Source organism: Corella eumyota, chromosome 2 (genome assembly GCF_963082875.1).
Source record: "Corella eumyota chromosome 2, kaCorEumy4.1, whole genome shotgun sequence".
NCBI lineage: Eukaryota > Metazoa > Chordata > Ascidiacea > Phlebobranchia > Corellidae > Corella > Corella eumyota.
This window is the reverse complement of record NC_137491.1, coordinates 8,690,429-8,708,290: the sequence shown is the minus strand read 5'-3', so window position 1 is coordinate 8,708,290 and position 17,862 is coordinate 8,690,429. Positions and strand designations below refer to the sequence as shown.

The 17,862-nt window shown below is 31.3% G+C and overlaps 2 protein-coding genes across 3 annotated transcripts; one reads left to right on the top strand and one right to left on the bottom strand.

The window, feature by feature from the left end:
• The first annotated feature begins 161 nt into the window (after positions 1-161).
• Positions 162-4,324, top strand: LOC145741947 (cytoplasmic dynein 2 intermediate chain 2-like). Its single transcript, XM_082559647.1, has 12 exons — positions 162-246; positions 321-415; positions 950-1,117; positions 1,270-1,500; positions 1,678-1,805; positions 1,919-2,039; positions 2,175-2,235; positions 2,319-2,380; positions 2,492-2,687; positions 2,860-2,945; positions 3,322-3,522; positions 3,743-4,324. The coding sequence occupies exons 2-12, from the start codon at positions 327-329 to the stop codon at positions 3,936-3,938; spliced, it is 1,539 nt and encodes a 512-aa protein (XP_082415773.1). The 5' UTR covers positions 162-246; positions 321-326; the 3' UTR covers positions 3,939-4,324.
• Positions 4,266-16,688, bottom strand: LOC145741946 (ral guanine nucleotide dissociation stimulator-like 1). Of its 2 annotated transcripts, none has more exons than XM_082559646.1 (18): positions 16,538-16,688; positions 10,021-10,116; positions 9,739-9,917; positions 9,023-9,073; positions 8,668-8,912; positions 8,317-8,474; positions 7,921-8,115; positions 7,626-7,787; positions 7,327-7,503; positions 7,010-7,167; positions 6,837-6,926; positions 6,608-6,709; positions 6,414-6,480; positions 6,246-6,314; positions 6,033-6,147; positions 5,777-5,891; positions 5,287-5,642; positions 4,266-5,171 (listed from the first exon to the last, which is right to left on the bottom strand). In XM_082559646.1, exons 1-18 carry the CDS (start codon positions 16,598-16,600, stop codon positions 4,453-4,455), a joined length of 3,117 nt encoding a protein of 1,038 aa, XP_082415772.1. In that variant the 5' UTR covers positions 16,601-16,688; the 3' UTR covers positions 4,266-4,452. The 2 variants fall into 2 exon arrangements, with proteins under 2 accessions (XP_082415772.1, XP_082415771.1); XM_082559645.1 differs by lacking the exon at positions 16,538-16,688 and adding an exon at positions 10,275-11,084.
• Between the last annotated feature and the right edge of the window lie 1,174 nt (positions 16,689-17,862).

Here is a 17,862-nt window from a genome sequence, read left to right as displayed (position 1 = left end):
CGTGAACCCCTCTCCCTATTGTTTACTATTTCTCTTTATGATACCGCGTTCTTATTGGCTGTAGCTCTTCCGTTCTATGATTTACGGTTTATCGATTGGACAGCTCGGCTAAGCTCCGCCCACGAGAGACGGTATTTACTTCTCTTTTTTTCTCTCCAAAATTGAGTTTCATGAAAAGATATTTCATTCAAGCGTTGCGAGTCGTTACAAATGTGCTTGCGCCGTGAATTGTTTCACCATTGACTGGTACACATTTTTCAAGTTTTATTTAACTTTTAGTCTTTAAAAGCTTTATTTTTATTCTTCTGTATTGGATTTAGCGTAAAATGTTTACCGACTTTGAAGAAAAACCTGTCGAATTTTTGTCTAGTTGGAAAACCGAAAAGAAACTCCGCGAAAATGGTTCACAAACAAGGTAGGAGAATGTGTGTTGCCCTTTTTTGTCTTTACGTGTACAAATGCTTGATTTTTACATATTTTGTTGCGAATTACTTTTAAAAACATTAATATTAGTCAACACAAAACTTACTTTTTAATTTAAATTAGTTTAGTTTATATGTCTCAAGTGTAGACTAACAAACATAAACACGGACTGTTTGTTTATTTGTTGCCATCGCTAAGCTGGTTTTGTTTGTAAACTAAACGACTTAAATAGCAAGATAGCTATTTAGATTTGTTAATTTTTTACCTATTTAGGTATTTAAACATAAAAAGTATATACCACATAGTTGACACAGTTTTAAATTTCAATTTTCGTGTATTTACCTTGCTTATATACTGTTATGTTTAACATTGGTTGCTATGTAAATGTAGTAAATACATTGTACTACAACTAAGTAATTATATATTTTATAAAACTTGTTTTGTAATGTTGTTTAAAGTAAGCAACATGTTTTTAATGTTTTGTGTCTAATAGTATTTTAATGTTAGTTAATATTTTATTGTACAGTGAAATCTTAACTTATGAGGTTGAAAGTCAAACCAATGTACCCAGAGATGCAACTTCACAAACTGATTCACTTATTGATTTGATGAAAAATTCAATGCATTTAAACCCCGAATATAATATCAACACCTTGGCTAGATTTTTAAAAGAGGCAGAACCAATTGTTTCCAAGTAATATGATTCTTTCATTTCATGTAATAATAAATAAATAATAATACCAATTTGTACAGGTAATCAATTTCTTCTTGTAAATAATATAGTTATTAAAAACAATGTTAATAGATTATATAGGTTCAATACTAACACCTGTTTTGTATTTGCAGACAAATTAAGGTAAACAACTCTGCCCACAGTTTGTACAGCAACATCTACAAGAGGAGAGAAAATTTGTCGGAAACTTCAATAACATGTGAGCATACCCTCATAGAAGAAAGTATAATTAAAACTAGTAAAACCAAGAACTTGGAAGCTACTTGCGTTTCATGGAGTAGTAGTGGTGCTTCGGTAGCCGTCTCGTATGGTACAAATGAAAATATTTCATGGAGTGATTCTAAGTAAGTTTTTTGCCTAGAATTTTGGGTTAAATTACAAAAGCAACTTATTTTGTTGGTAATGTAACCATTGCATTATTGGGAATGAATCTTTGATAATGCAAAAATAAGGGCTTTGAAATTGGTGTGATTTGCGTTTAAATATTTCTAAACTCTGGTGTAAATTTTAAACATTTATAGATCATTTGTATGTGTATGGAATCTGGATAGACCTAAACTAAATACACAATCTTGTGATCAGAAATTGGAACTGGATAGCAGTATTCAAGTTATTTCATTTCACCCACAATTTCCAAGATATGTTGCTGGTAAGAAACCATTTTTCTTTAAAGCTACAAAAATTTGGGAAATTAAACACAGTTATATTAAAGTTGCTGGAAATAGATTTTTATAATTTTGTATATCTGTTTGAACTTTGTAGTGGGTATGTTTTCTGGAGTAGTAGCAATATGGGATTTAGTTAATGATGAATTAAGTTATGGAGAGGCAAATCATGAAGATCCAACTACAAGTTTATGCTGGCTCGACCATAAAAATAACAAGTAAGAAAAAAAAGTTTTAAATTCGTTATTAGACCTTGAAATATTTATTAAAATTGTAGGACAAATTATATTGTGTCATTAATCAATTTATGAATCAAAATTTTTTTGGATCAAATTTAAGTGTTTTTTGTTTAGATATTTACGTTTGTTGTCATCAAGCACAGATGGACAATTAAAATTATGGAGATATAAAAAAGTGAGTTATTTTTAAAACCCTGTGTTTTTGTTAAAATTTAAAGTTTATGGTATATATGTTGATATTGTGCTTGATATTTACAGGGCATTACAACTAACTTTAAAATTGAGAAGAACTACCAAATTACAGCCCAGAAATTGCCAAGGTAAAGTTATTTATTATACGACTATATTAGTACTATGTCAGGTAGAAAAAAATACACCTAATTATTATAATACTTTTCAAAATGAGTTCAAATTTGTTGTTGTATTTGCAGACGAACTGGAGTCAAAGGTCGAGGTCCTATTGGAGTAACTTGTTTCTCTCCGATCCCTGTGGATGTTGGAGTTGAAATTATTCAACACAAGAGGGCACCACAGTGTGAAAGTGTGGTGGTTGGATGTGAGAATGGTTCGATTTTAAAATGTTCGATTGAAGTGGAGGATTCTAATCCAGTAACTTTTGCATATGATGTAAGTACAATTTGTTCATTATTTATTATAATTTTAACAAAACTAGAATTAGTTTTTTTTATATTGCAAGGTAAAATGTTATGTTACTTGCACTATTATCAATAAGTAACAAGCGCATTATCATCATTAAGTTTTTAACTTTTTTTCTTCAAATAAATTTGTGTCCATTAAGAACCATATTGGACCAGTGTATTCGATTGATTGGTCACCTTTTCAGCGACATTTATTTTTATCTTGCTCTACTGACCAAGTTTGCCGGTAAGTAGCAAATTTTTGAGTAATCCTAATTATATTATTTAAAATATACACTTTGTAACATAGGGCAGGTTGATGATTAGTAAAGATACGAAAAGAGTTCATTTTTTATGTTCTTTTGTTTGTTTTACTCTAAAAATTCGAACCCTAACTTCTTGACCAAATTTTTAAAATTTTTTTTTTGTAAAGATTCGAAAGAACATAATACAATTGTGCAATGATGCAAATGAGAAGATCTGACTGCCCACTTTTAATTTAATTACAACTTCTGCAAAAGAAGAGTTATTCTTTTTTTTGTAAAATAAAATTAGGATTTTGCCCAAATTACTTTTTAGTTCAAAAATTTTTTAAATATTTTACTGTTGTTTAAAATTTTCAGAATTTACCACTCCTTGCAATCCACCCCTCTTCGTGAAATAATACCAGAAGAAGCTGTGGGTGGCAGAACAGCAAATTATTTGTATTTCGCAGCTTGGTCAAGAACTCGACCTTGTGTGTTTTTCTCTGGAGGAACGAGGGGAAGATTGGAAGCATGTGATGTAAAAACATCAAAGTGTTTATCATATTGCGATGTTATTGGGCAAGTATTAAACTTTTTTTACTAAGCGTAAATACCACAAGTGATGAATTTTTTTAGCGCCACTGTCTTAGTAATTGTTTTTATTTTAAATATTTATGACAAGTTTTAATATTTATGTGATAGGAAAAAATGTTTAAGGATTTTATAAATATTTGTTGGATTAAGGTAACTTAATAAATTTAACTACAATTGCATTAAAAACAATTTGGAATTCGTGTAGCTTGGATGGAAAACCTGACGTCGTTAACCACATGTTGACTAACTCTTCTCGTCCATCTTGGGTTGCTACAGCATCGTCACAAGGTGTCGCTCATGTGTGGAAGCTTGGCTCGCGATTGGTCGAAGCTGATGATGTCATAACTGAAGAAACAAAAGTGTTAAATGACATTGCTGCTGAAGCTATGGGAACTGCTTAATTTAGTTTTTTATGCAAGGCTTCAAGGTTTCGGAATTAATTTTTTTTTTTTAGTCACTGTGCTATATTTCTCATAGAGGCAATCTTTCTTATTTTTTGTACTTTTTACATCTTAGTTCTATTAAAAAAACTTTTAAAGCGCTGTGCTTTTTGTAACATTCCAGCATTGTGGTTCCGAAATACATTTTTTCTTGCAACATGCTTGTAACAGTTTTATTACCTTAAATTTGTGGGAGTAAATTTAAGCTTAAATTTTCCATAGGCATATATATTGTAAACTCTCTCTAAGCAATAACGTTTAATTAAACAACACGCTGATATCTTATTTTAATAAGTTTGTATTAATAGTATTAACCAACATTGCACTTGGGGAAAATAATAAAAAAAGAAAAGAAATGAATAATATGGCTATCAGGAACTTAAATCTAAGAAGGCAATTAAAGACAGTGATAATAGCAATAAGAACATTAATTAGCTCGTGAAAAAAAGAAGAAAATTACATCATCACGTGGTATTCACAGAATCGTGATTTCGTCTTTATCATTTGATGTTTTTTTCTGTGCACCCCCTGCATCTAAAGTTTCTGTTCCAGAGAACAAATCACTCCCGTACGAACTTACTGAACCCACCCTAGATTTTTGCGGGCTTGTCTCTTGGACGCTTAACGAGGGACACTGAAGAATTATTCGCGGGCGAATAGGCGAAGCACCACCGCTAAACACACTTTCATTTTCCGAGATCTCACGGTCTAGCAAGTCTGGTTCACTAAGAGCTCTGCTAGTCGAATAAACTCTCCTCTTTATTTCTGCTGAGTTTTCGGGTATAGTCGACTCGACATTTAGTTTATGTAAAGAAGGTGCGGACGACCTTTCGTTGCTGCCTATTTCTACGTAAAAGGTGGATCTAGAGTCTTGCCTTTGCAGGTTGATGCTTTGCTTTACAGATTCGGCTTTTATCTCGTCCTCTGACATTTTTCTGTAACTTGACTTCGATTGCTTCGGGTGACTGTGGTGTTTTCGGATTGCCTTCTTTCTTGTGAAGAAATCCGAACTGGTTGATACGTTATGGCTTCTTCGAACAGGATTTTGCTGCTTAAATCGGCTGTCCATGCTTTTGGAGAATGGTTCTTCTTCTTCGCTCGATTGCTCTGAATTCGGGTATGAAGTTCGAATCGAGAATTTACGAATTGAAGAAGGTGAACGCCCTGAAATAGGATGCGACCTCGGTCTATGTTCTATCAAAATAAACTAAAAGTTAATAAAAGTTATCGTGTCATATTTTTTATTTGATCCTATATTTTGTGCTGGTTTTTTATTATTTGTTTTTGGAGCTAAAGCAATGTGTATTACCTGTATCAAACGTTGAATGAGACTGGGTTTTTCTGAGAGACTTGAACAGATTATAGTTTCCACTATCATCATCATGCTCTTGATCACTGAGATCGTTAGATGTAGCTACCGAGACAGTATCAAAACTTGCAGATTTTTCAGAACTTTCCACCGAATCATGTCGTCCATGTTCCAAACAATTTTCTTGTTTAGCTAACGAATAAGACCCGCTTGCCATCGTTAAACTGCCGAGAGCTATGTTGCCAAATAACGAACGCATGGGCGAGCTAACGTTGCTTGTTGACACAGAAAGACTCTTCGATTTCTTGTGCCGCTTCTTCTGTTTTTGTAAATTATTTGCAGGTGGTTCTGGCGACCTAAAATATGACATGGTTATAAAATGTGAATCCCAAAACGTTTGTAGTACAGTTTTTGTGTTTTCTGCCAGCAATAAACAGCTTGGTGATTATACAAGTCATATCTATATAAATATTTGTTCACAAAAACTTACTTTTCTTTTGGAATTTCAGCTCCCTTCTCCAACAGGGCAAACTGATATTGTTTACTCAAATTCTGACTTGCAACCATTGCATAAAAAACATTGCTTGATTCAGGCATAACAAGTTCTAAAAAGAATAATTATAAACAAGTTTTAAACCTGATAAACAATTCGTTACTATCTTTTTGTTTATGAGGTAAAAATATAGCAGATTTAGGCCAACAACCTTGATCATTAAAGCTCTTTATAATTATTCAGTTTAGCATACCTTTTTCATTGGATATAATCTGAACGAGAGAAAAATTCTGGACCTCCTCACCTTCGATTTCAAATAACTGAAAGACTTGTTTTATAACAGTTTGTACCCGGTCGTTTTGACTTAACTAAAAGAAAAAACAATAATTTATTAAATAATAACCTTTGTTTATTATATAATATTGTTTGTATGTTAAAATATAATATTTATATTAAGATTATTTACCTCCATAACTTTTGATTCGATATCGTCATTGTTTCCATCTTTTCGAATAACCCGAATGTTGATAAATCTCTGCAACAAAATAACTTCAAATTAACACTCTGCATACTTGATAACACACCTTTCAATCTTAACATTTGAACAAGTTAAAAAAATATTATTTATGCTTACTTCATCACATTTGTTTTCATTGCAAGGCAATTCAAGTCTCAATCTGTCCCCGCAGCTTTTTGTAGAACTACACAAAAATTGAATAATTAATTGTGAAGCTACAATATATTGCAAAACACTTAAAAGGATGCTTTTTACTGAAAGCAAAAATTTTTTTACTTTATCTTAATATTTTGTCCTGAATTTTTTATTACCTTGCTTCAGAGCCGTCGTTGCTTGGATTTCGAGTATGGTTAATTGGAAGTGATGAGGAGCTACTTCCACTCGACTCCAAACCTCCATTGTGATGAAACATACTAATAAAAATAAAGCAAAACTTAATTAGATATCAGCAACATAATATCTAAAATATAAACAAGTGCAAGGGGCATACACTTGCTTCTACCTTATTAAAATACCCACTAAATTTCCTTATTTACTTACTCTGATATTGTTCTTTTAATTGGAGTCAATGGGTTAGATGGTGACACTGGAATTGGTGCTGGTGCCTCTATTTCTTCTGAGAGAGTTAACCTAAAAACATGAGGTATTCGATAAACTATGTTTATTTCAATATAACCTTTATGAATAAAACACATTTGCTTTTACAAACTTACGCTTTTTCGTTGGTTGGTAACGTGACAGAGCTAAACCAGGACTGGAACTTTTGATCACTTTCAATATTTTGATAACAACGAGCCGATGCTTGCCATAACTGGAGCTGAGCCAAAAAGTCAAACTCTTTTCGCCGTTTTTCGAAATTAATCAATCCAGTCTAAAGTAAAAATACAACCAATCTTTACAAACAAATTTTAAAACGTTGTAGGCCTTTATTAATGGAAACATTGTAACTTTGACTTTGATAAAACAAACTAAGTATATCAAGTCAAAATATAAACAATTTGTTTTAAAAAGATAGTTATGTTAAAATTACCTCATGCTTATCTGGCATAGCCGTGTGAAGGTAAGTTAAATCCGTCAGAAACGAACCAAGGTATGGAACTGTACCGTGCATAGTCTCGGCGTAAGTTGTCCGCTTCTGTCGCGTGAGGGCGTCCCTGTACACTTTACTTAGCGAACTGGTGTCCAGAACTGTTTTGGCTGTACCGGGCTAAATAAAGATAAAAATTTATTATTTTATACCCTAATGTATACAGTATGCTAAAAGTATATTGGTAAAAAGTTGTAATGTATTTATTTCCACAAAAGTAAGTATAAGGTATTATAACCAACCTTTAAAAGCTCTTTAGTGTTCAGTTCTTTGAGTTCACCCAAAAGTTCAATTGTTTGTTTTGGCACAGCTGCCCATGTTTTAGTGAGTCGATGTATTACGTGAGTTTGCAAGGTCGATAATATGGCGCACAGTGAAGAGAAATTTTTTAATTCGCAACATTCCTAAAATACGAGGTCATTAAAATTTGGAAGTGCTATTGTATTGTTACACTTCTCTCTATTCTCGGTATGTACACTCCTTTATAATTAGAGTATATACATATTTAATGCAAGTTTTGCTTTAAAAAATACGAACCTGTGCGACTTCGATCCATTTTTGAAAGATTTTTGCTCGCTGTGGTGTCTTTAGACTAGGGCATAAACAAGTTCCCCATACACAATACACAACCATGTTAAACTGGTCTATGTTGGACTTAACACAAGCTGGCTTCTCTTTTGAAGATCGGACAGCTTTTAGGCAGTGATGTGGCACAACCCTACTAAACAGGATCTAAAAATAAAATAAAAACAAGTTATTGAATTGAAAGAGTTTTACTTCACAAGTCATTTAACTCTTATGTATGTTTTAAAGTTAGTGTGAGTAAGGTTAATTAGGTCAGCGATTTAAGCATAACCAATTCCCAAATGCCATTCCAATTCCCAATGTTTTACGGGAATATAAAACTTTCCCAGAATTACAAGTGTTTCTCACCGAAGCTTTTAGAGTAAGTTGTTTTGCAACTTGGGACGAAGTTAAGTCGTTTAAAAAAGTTATGGAGGAAGTATAGTTAAACGAATTGTCTTCATCATCTAAAGTAATATCCTCCGTTTCTTCCAGGATGTCGGAATAATGGGAGGGGGAGTTCATTTCTGTAAACAACAAAACTAATTTATACTAGAACTGGTACAATTTAAGCCAAACTTGGATTCGAATGTATACTAAAGATAAAATATGACACTATGTTATAGAAACACAAGATATCACATATTTTGCCCAAACTTTGACAATGTTAATGAAACATGTTCGCTAAAAGGAAAGAATTGTAAAGAAAAAATATCCTACTTTGTATCATTTGTTCTTGTGCTTCTTTCACTTCAGCTGCTTTCAGTTTCGTCTTTAAATAAGTCGCAAACTCGCACTCCCTATTTTCCAAGGACGTATTCGTGACGTCATTATCAGTGACGTCATTTAAATTGTTTTCCTCGGCAAGCGCTATAGCTCGCTTGATCAGAGAATGTGTAGGGGGAGAATAAAAATCTTCGTTAAAATATTTTTCGATCCACGATATTAAAACTCTTTGAATAAGTCTGTTGCAATAATAAAAATAGTTTTATTATTTATTTTAAATCGTCATTTGCATTGGTCGTAACATTAATGACAATTTTAAATATTTACATAATTATATCATGACTCATACCTAATCGCCGGTGTTCGCTTTTCAGGTGATTCATTTTTTAAACGATCAATTCTGTGACAAAAACAAAACTGAATTCAAATAATTGTCAACATCAGAACAACAAAGCAACAAAAACATGACGTGGCTATGTTTTTTAAAGTGCTTATCCAAATATGCGGCAAAAAATAACTTGATCAATACAATGACCCTGTGTTTAGGCCAAAGGAACTTGTTGATCGGATTAGGGTCAGGAAATAATTGTGCTGATTTGGAGACATCGCGTCAAAATCGGACACGCTTGTTAAGCATTGAATACATGTTGTAATAAAATATGCATGCCGGGAAAAGGAGTCGAGTTTCGTGGTAAAAATCTAGGTTGAGCTATTTACTTTATATAGCACCAAACATAATGGGTTTTGGGTACATAAATTAACCTAATTCTGAAATAGAGTTTCTTAAACTGTATATTTTTTATGCATTTTGGTAGGCACTTGGTTAGCACACTTATCGTTGATTGCTTGTTGCACTTTACTTATAAATATTTACACATCAACATATTGGCATACATATTAAACTAACCCTGTCAGGCAAAGGTTTTATTGACACATGTTTTGACAAGTAAACAATTTAATCTGATTTATAACAATGTGCAAATGGAAGTTTGCCTGTGGAAAGACGTCATCAAAAGCAAATTAATGTTTTTATATTAAAAATGTCATAATGACACGACAACTTACTGTTCGGATATTTTTTCCAGTAAAAGCTCGGGGGTTGCAAATGAACGATACGTGGCTAAAAACACAGTGAGAAAGTTGGGGTCCTCCACACAGGAAAGACACAATTGGGAAACAAGGCGATCAAGGGTTGCATATTTGATTTGTTTTACCTTGAGCGTCTCCCATTGCAAACCGTCAACCTAAAGACAATTTAATTAAATTAAATATTTTTAAAATCTGATACTTTATAAATTTATTTATTTGAATTTGTAAATATTGTAATTTAACAATTTTTGCAATTACCAGTTCTGAAGGCGTGCCTGTTCTTCGAATGCGCCGAAGCATAACACGATATATGACGTCATCGTGGCGTTCTTCACCCCACATTCTTTGATTTTCCTGCAAAACAAGGCAGATAAATAAGTTGTGAAGAAGAAACTTAAATGCTCATATATCCATTACGTATTATGAAGTACGTCCGTCTATTTTAAAAAAATTGTAAATATTTTGTAATTGGAGTAAAATGGCGGGAAATCTCTTAAAAACTGTAAACAGACCTTTCCGAAAAGGGAAACAGGCTGAACGGTTGCTGCCCTTCTACGAAACGGGCTGGTCACCGGCGATTTGGCGACTCCGTTGTGACGTTTTTTGACCTCACAGTGAACGGTGACGTCACGTTTTGGAGGAGATTTACCGAGAAACTTAAGCCAGCGCTCGAGTAGCCACGGGCAACAGTCTTTTCGCTCGTTTGCGTCAAGCGTGCGTGGCTTTGCGTCAAGACACTCGCGTGAACGTATGACGCACGACGTACGTTGCTCGTAAATTGGAGTTTTCGTGAATACGTCATCATCTATTAAACGATGCACTACTGTTCTAGGAAGACTGGAGTAAGATCTTTCTTTTGGGATATACTCCGGAGTGGGAGGTAGCGTTGGGAAGAAACTTTGACGTTTTGTTAGAGGTAGATAGTCCGGCCTTTGTAGGCCATAGTTTGTAAAATCTGTTTTTGATTGATTGTTGTTTGTGAAATTAATGGAATTCCCATTCTGACTAATGTCCTCCAACTCAATAAACATAATTAATTAGAAACAGAACCTTAATCGATTTCGATTGCTTTACTTACATAAAATATTCGGCCTCATCATATTTATTTCTGTAAAAAAAGTTTTATAAGTACAAGTACGTATTTCACAATTAGTTGCAACTTTAAAAACGTCACAAATCTAAAATTTACACTTTCTATCCAACTAGTTTATGACTTATCCATATAAACACTTTCCTAATATCTTTTAAAATTCTATAATACAATTTTGATATACACCCTGCTGTTTTATAAATTGAATCTGACAGTTTACTTTATACCAGTCAACAACACTTTTAATAAAAACAGATTTATTCATATTTATTTAATATTAAAAAACTGTTATTACGATTTTTATATGTTATCAACAAATTGAACAAAAAATAACCTAAGACAACCTGGCTTCTACTTGTCTAAACTCAATAACAATAAAACTGACAGGTTTAAAAACACGTAAACTACTTAGTTCACCATCGCAATAAAATATGACATCAGTGCCTAACGATTGAACTTATATATTAAGCCATTGATACGATAACGTTTAACCTTAATCGAAGCACGTTACTTGTTAAATTAGGCTTATTTCAAACGAATTTCAAACTGCGAGGAGTTAATTAAACGGTGGGCTAGCAGCGATGAGGTACGGTAAACAATAAAGAAGTAATTTCGCAAATTCGGAAAAAGTCTCTTTCTTTATTTCGACTGTTTCGACGAATGACAAAATAAACATACACCCTGATTGAAGAAAATCTTCTAAGCGACTTTTGCCTTTGTTTTGTTGTTTAAACAGGGGCAACAAACAACAAATTGTCACCAAATGTCTTTTAAGCGGTACATGCAACGTTGATAGTACGCGGAAGTTGATAATTAAAACGAAACTTGCACATCTAACGCAACTCTATTTCTGTAAATATTCTCACGTATTCCATGCTCAAGACAATTTCTTAATTAAAAGTTTAAGGTTTTCGAAAGCATAATTATAAAAATTAAAATAACAACTTTATTTTCAACTAAAAACAATAGTGTACATTTTAAACATACTTTGAACATTTAAATATAATACTGTTTATCATTAGCCTTTCCTATTAAGGTATCTTAACCAGCTGCCTTAAGTCAAATTACTTCCTTATTTAAATATCGTGATAGGAACTCCGACATTACAAGCTCAAAACTATAGGTCTTACAAATGCTTATTGTGCTTTTAGGCTTACATAACAATACAAATACAACTAAAACAAGCTCACGCCAATGCAAACTGAAAATATGTTTTAAGTATTTCCTGAGCTTACATTGTTGTACCAGTGGGAATAAGTCACGTCAGAAACCTACTTTCCTTAAAGAGAAACCGCTTAAGAAACTTAAACTTTTTAAAATTCTCTGGGCAATTTCGCTACTGTTAAACCTAACAGGGTGTTGCTTGTGGTGCATCTAAATTTGCAACGTAAACAACATCAGTTAGGAATATGACGTCGATTTTAAAAATATATTGCGTTGGTGTGCTATAGGTATAAAGACAAACGTATTATTGATATATCCGCCCATGTTTCAACAGTTTTTACCAACCTTTTTTATTATACACAATTTAAATGCTGTTCAAACTAAAACTTTTAAGAAATTTGTGCACCCTTTCTTATAACTGTTCTTGTTCTATTTTGACTTTACTCATAGCCTAATTTCCTTGGAAACAGATGCGCATTTACCTAAAACTACATCTAATTGACATAATACCAGGCAGCGATAGTAGAAAGGTGAATTAAATATATAGTGATTAGGTGAGAATTCTTGATTATGTTATCATTCCCTTTTCCGTTGATATTGTTAGAAACAAAATAATCTATTTATAAGTTTCTTCTAATTTAATAACACCAATCCAACTGGGTATTGGATTGTTTATTATTTGACTAACTTCACTTTTTGTCGGTACGCACATGAAAATTTATTTATACATGAACGTAGAAGCTATTTTAGGTTATTTTAATTTTGGTTTAGTGACTGGTATCGGTTTACAAATAACTTAACTTAGGAAATTCCTGAAATAATTTTTCTACATTTTCTTTATCTGTTATTTATTGTCTTAGTAAAAACTTTAATATTAATAAATTAAGAAAATGACTTTTAAACTATACGCGGCGATCAAGGCTGCGTGACGTCATTCTATTCCCACTGCACACTTATAAATAATTAGGAAACCAAACAACTAATATGAAAGCACGTGACAGTCGCATATCAATGCCCGGTATATTGGAAAAAATACCTTTTTTGAATTACCCGAATTGAGAAAAAAATTCCAACTGATAATGAATAAACAACATTACAGTAAACCCCTTTGACGAGAAAGTCTGCCTTTATTTAGAATAAACTTGTTTTTAATTCTAACCACTTTACAAAATCTAAACGCATTATTTTGTATTTCTAAAATTTTTGGTTAAAGTAAAGTATCGTGTTTCGCCTATCTTATATCGTGCTATTTTATAACCTTTATTTAACGGAATATTTTAATGTCCTTAGGCTAAGATCGTGGTAAAGGCTCGCAAATTGGCCTAAAAATCTAAGAAAACATTGTGTTGAACAAGAAAAAATTCGCACTACCCACTGCACCTATTGACTTAATTATTTTTAATTTGCCATTTACAAGAAGAAAGGCCAAGTCTTTTAAGGAAATTTTGGCACACTTATATAATTTGAGCAACCTTCTGTTGCGTAGTTTTGATTTACATACACTGTTGAGTCTGTTAAGTAATTATTCTATACTGAATTAGTATTATCACGAATTTTAAACACAGCCAATACGCATTTCCAGCGCTAACCTGAATTTAAGATTAATTAAAATTGTTTGTAAAAAGACTAATAATATTAAATGTACTTTTAAAGTATTTTTTAAAAGTGGGTATTTAAATTATATATAATAAAACTATAATCAAAATATTTTTATTTTTATCAAAATATTTTCCAAAATTTATTAACCATTTTATTAGTTTTTAACAAACTTAATCACGTAAAACAAACCTCAACTGAACTACAAAAACTAACCCAATGTTGCTCTATACATTACTGTTTCTAAATACAAATCTTTTAACTTTGGTATGCTAGGTTATTGTAATGTATAATACAGTATAGTGCCTTAACCACTACTTTGGGTCGTGATAGATATGACGAGGCTTTCTATGCACACTGCGTATTAAAACTTTTTTCCATTAAATTACTGACGTCATATCTCGATATAAATAGTGATAGGTTATGGCGTCCAGTTTTATACACGATAATTTTATCTGATTTTCTTGAGTAATATTTTTCCGAAAATCCAACTAAAAAATAATTGAATTTTTTGGAAAAATTTGGGGAATTTTTGATACGTTCAAGGGAATTTTTGATACGTTCAATTTCTGCCCGTTTTGTTTTTAGATGATAACAAAAATCTACTGTCTTTAAAGTCTGTCGTTATATATAATCCCATGAGATTAATAACGCTCCACGGGTGTGTGTACAGGCTTTGGTAAGATTAAATTTTAAGTCATGCAGTTTGAAAATTCTCCTTATGTAAATAAACAAACAGATCAAAAAATGTCATTTCTTTGTTTTTTGTTTACTATTAAAAAATTGTAAAATGTATTTCTCCAATCTGAAATTTTTATACAATATAATAGTTTTTATGAAAACTGTAAGTTATCTTAAAATTTTTGTGCTATGTGTTGTAAAATATTAATGCCTTTTCCCGGTTTTCACTTGTTTTACTTCAAAATTAATGCTTGTGATTTCATGCTTATAAATAATAAATAGGATATACAACCCCTAATTAAAATTTAGCCTACACCTTATAGGCTTCAACAATGCGTAATAACTAATAAGAAATTTAACACATTAATCAATAATTAAGTTAGTTGTAATACCGCAATACAACAACCGGCATTTCTCGGATTGGTCCTAATAGTATTTGCGTGTAAACTAAATATAAATTTTAATGACGAAATCGTGCCTAGACGAAGCAAAAAAATTGTCTGTGGAATTATATTTAAAAACGATGCGAGCAAATGTTGTAGCCATGCTGTTATATTTATATATAAATGGATCAATTTTGAATTGAAAATTAACTTTACGACTAGATTAAATATTTAATAATAAACATTAATTCGAATATAAAAATATTTAACTAATTTTGTGTAATATTAATTGACATTTTGTATATATTATTTTAATACTTTTAGAGAAATATCTATTTTAAAATTTTCCTAAATTTTAACAATTTTAAATGTTCTCTTTCACCACCAAGCGAACAATTCTTAATTTTACTTAATCAAATCTTTTATTTTCGCGTTATTTGCTTACAAAAACAAGGCCTTAATTAAACCATATTTAAAAATTGCAACACATTAACAGTAAAATATTAGTTAAATTTATTTCCCCATATGATAAATATAAATATATAATGGATTTAAAATGACTGTGTATAAATACCATTTGCATAAGAATAAATTAAGTGAACCATATTGGTATAATTACGTTCGGTGTTTAATAGTAAATACCACAACCCGTCGTAACTTTACTTTATTGGGTCAATATAATCTCGTTTAAAGTTCATTTCATTAACATCACATAATACAAAGCGTTTTGCTTTGTAGGTATTTGCAATATATTCAAGTAAGATAATTAATATATTTGTCAAATTGTGTCTTCCTTATTTAAGTAGTATGTTGACGGGCAATCACCTCTTTGCAAAAAAGAACTTTTTAAAAAAAAACTTGATTTCTTTATCGACTTGTGTGTTTAAGTAATGAACTATAAGTTTCTGTTTGCAATAATGAATTGTCTGTGGACAGCCAGAAACTTTGAATTTTAACATTTTATCATAGAAATGTCAACAAAATCAAATTAGAGGTTTGAAGAAAAAGTTTTAACGTAACCACATTGAATTTAGTTTCTTTTTGTGATAAAAGATTTTATTTGACTGACTTTAAAGTTTCTGTTTATATTTTCATTTCAGATTTCTTGTTTGGTATTTTGTAAACCGATCCAAATATCCGATGAAAACAGTTAACTTTAAACTCATTTAAGCGTGGCATTTTTAATATCGTATGTTGTTGTAAAGTTTGGGCTATAACCCTTTGTTGTATACAGCGTTATTGTTATTTAATGACTTTATCACAACGCATCAAACCACTTTCTTTTTTAATTAAATGCGTTGAACAATTGCATTTTTTAATATGATTACGTCATTGTGAACTCTAGTTATTCAGAGAGGAAAGTATAACTTGGAACCCTTACCGGTTAATAAATAATCGCTATAAACTTAATGTGCAGACGTGCAATCTACAAAATTAATTTGCAGTACGGCGAAACACTGCGTATTTGCTGAGCAAACATTAAAGTTTCACCATATCGCTGATGTAATGAAATCAATTTAAATAATTTAAATCAAAAAAAGAAAAATGCCCTACTGTGATATGCTAATTTTTGTGTAAGCACAATGTTATATATGGTGTTATGTTAGATAAGGTCTAATTTTATTGGCATTTCAATCACGTGGTTTGGTATATAATGCAACTATATGCCTATTGTACTGAATAATGTGTGGGCGCCATTTAAAAACGTTTTTTCCACCGTTCACATGGTTTTATTTAGCTAATATTTTATTAAATACACCACATTTTATATTAAAGCTTGTATTTTATTTTAAGACATTAGGTCGTATTTTACTTTTTAAATTAAAAAAAAACTATTTTTAAAATTTTGCGGAGATCTTACCTCAAACTCTTTATCCTTTACTGCTCCATTTTGATCTGAAATTTGTGACGTCATCATCACCATGGCGACTATAAGCTCATTGTCGACGAATATTCCCAATGCAGATAAAAATCAAAAATATAATTTCAAAAATTTATCTATTCAAAACCGCTGAAAAGTCTGATAAAAAATAAGAACTGATTTAATAAATAAAACCTTATAGCCACCAAAACTATTTTTGGTCAATGATTTAATCTTCAGCTGTTTTTAAAATGTTTTGTCATTATTAAATCAATCGGTATTTTACAAATAGTTCGGTCTTTTTGTTAAACATACGCTTGTTTTAACACACGCTGGTTCGTTTGCATAATTTGCAATACTGCTTTATTATCCGGTATAGGTTTTATATTGTCCAATCCGTTTGCATACTCATTAAACCGTATTTGCTCTGTTTACATAATAGACAACGCGCCGCGCTGAAATGACATCATAGTTTACTGTTGAACGGCCTAAAAATTAACGCAAAACATAAATATCATGAACAAAATTTCCATGTGTATTTTAATTAAATTATTAGCCTACTCAAGCTGCTAAGTATTTTTAATAAAGTCCTGCAACAGGTTTCAATGCATTGTGTATAGTTAATAATTGAAAGTCCAATATTAAGCGATTTATGAGTTCAACTGAACTTATTTATTGTTACACAAGAAATGTTTGACTGTCAAACAACATAATTTAAATGGCCTCGTTTGTAAGGGTATTTAATTCTGATTTAAAAATACTAAATTAAATGTAATATATAATTACTCTAACTTTTCTAAGGTACACATATTATATTACTGTATTACAAAATTACTTAAAACTTTACATTTTTAAAGAGTATACATATTAAACAACTAAAGCTTAATTCGAAGCTTGTTAAGTTAAACCCTATCTAACATACAGCAAAGCCTAAATTATTTATTCATTCAACGCTTTCCATAGCTCTGTAACTTTAAACGACAATTAATCAAGTCCAATACAAAACTCAGCCTTTGGCTTTTGTTATATCTTATTAAGCCTTTATTTTTCATATTGTTTTTTTTTAAACGTGACATAACTATTATGTATACAATATTTATGCACACTACTGTAAATCTTCCCTCTGATATTACACGCGCCTTTCCGTTCAGCTACCATCCGTTTACTTCCTATTTACAAGTACGTCATCACCAGAAGTGATTAAGATAAAGATTGATAAATTTTATATACTCGCTATTTACTTGCTACCACGTGAAGTTTTGTGTGCAAAAGCGTATTTAACGTTGTGTTATAAAAAATCTTATTTTTAAAGTTGTTATTTTAAA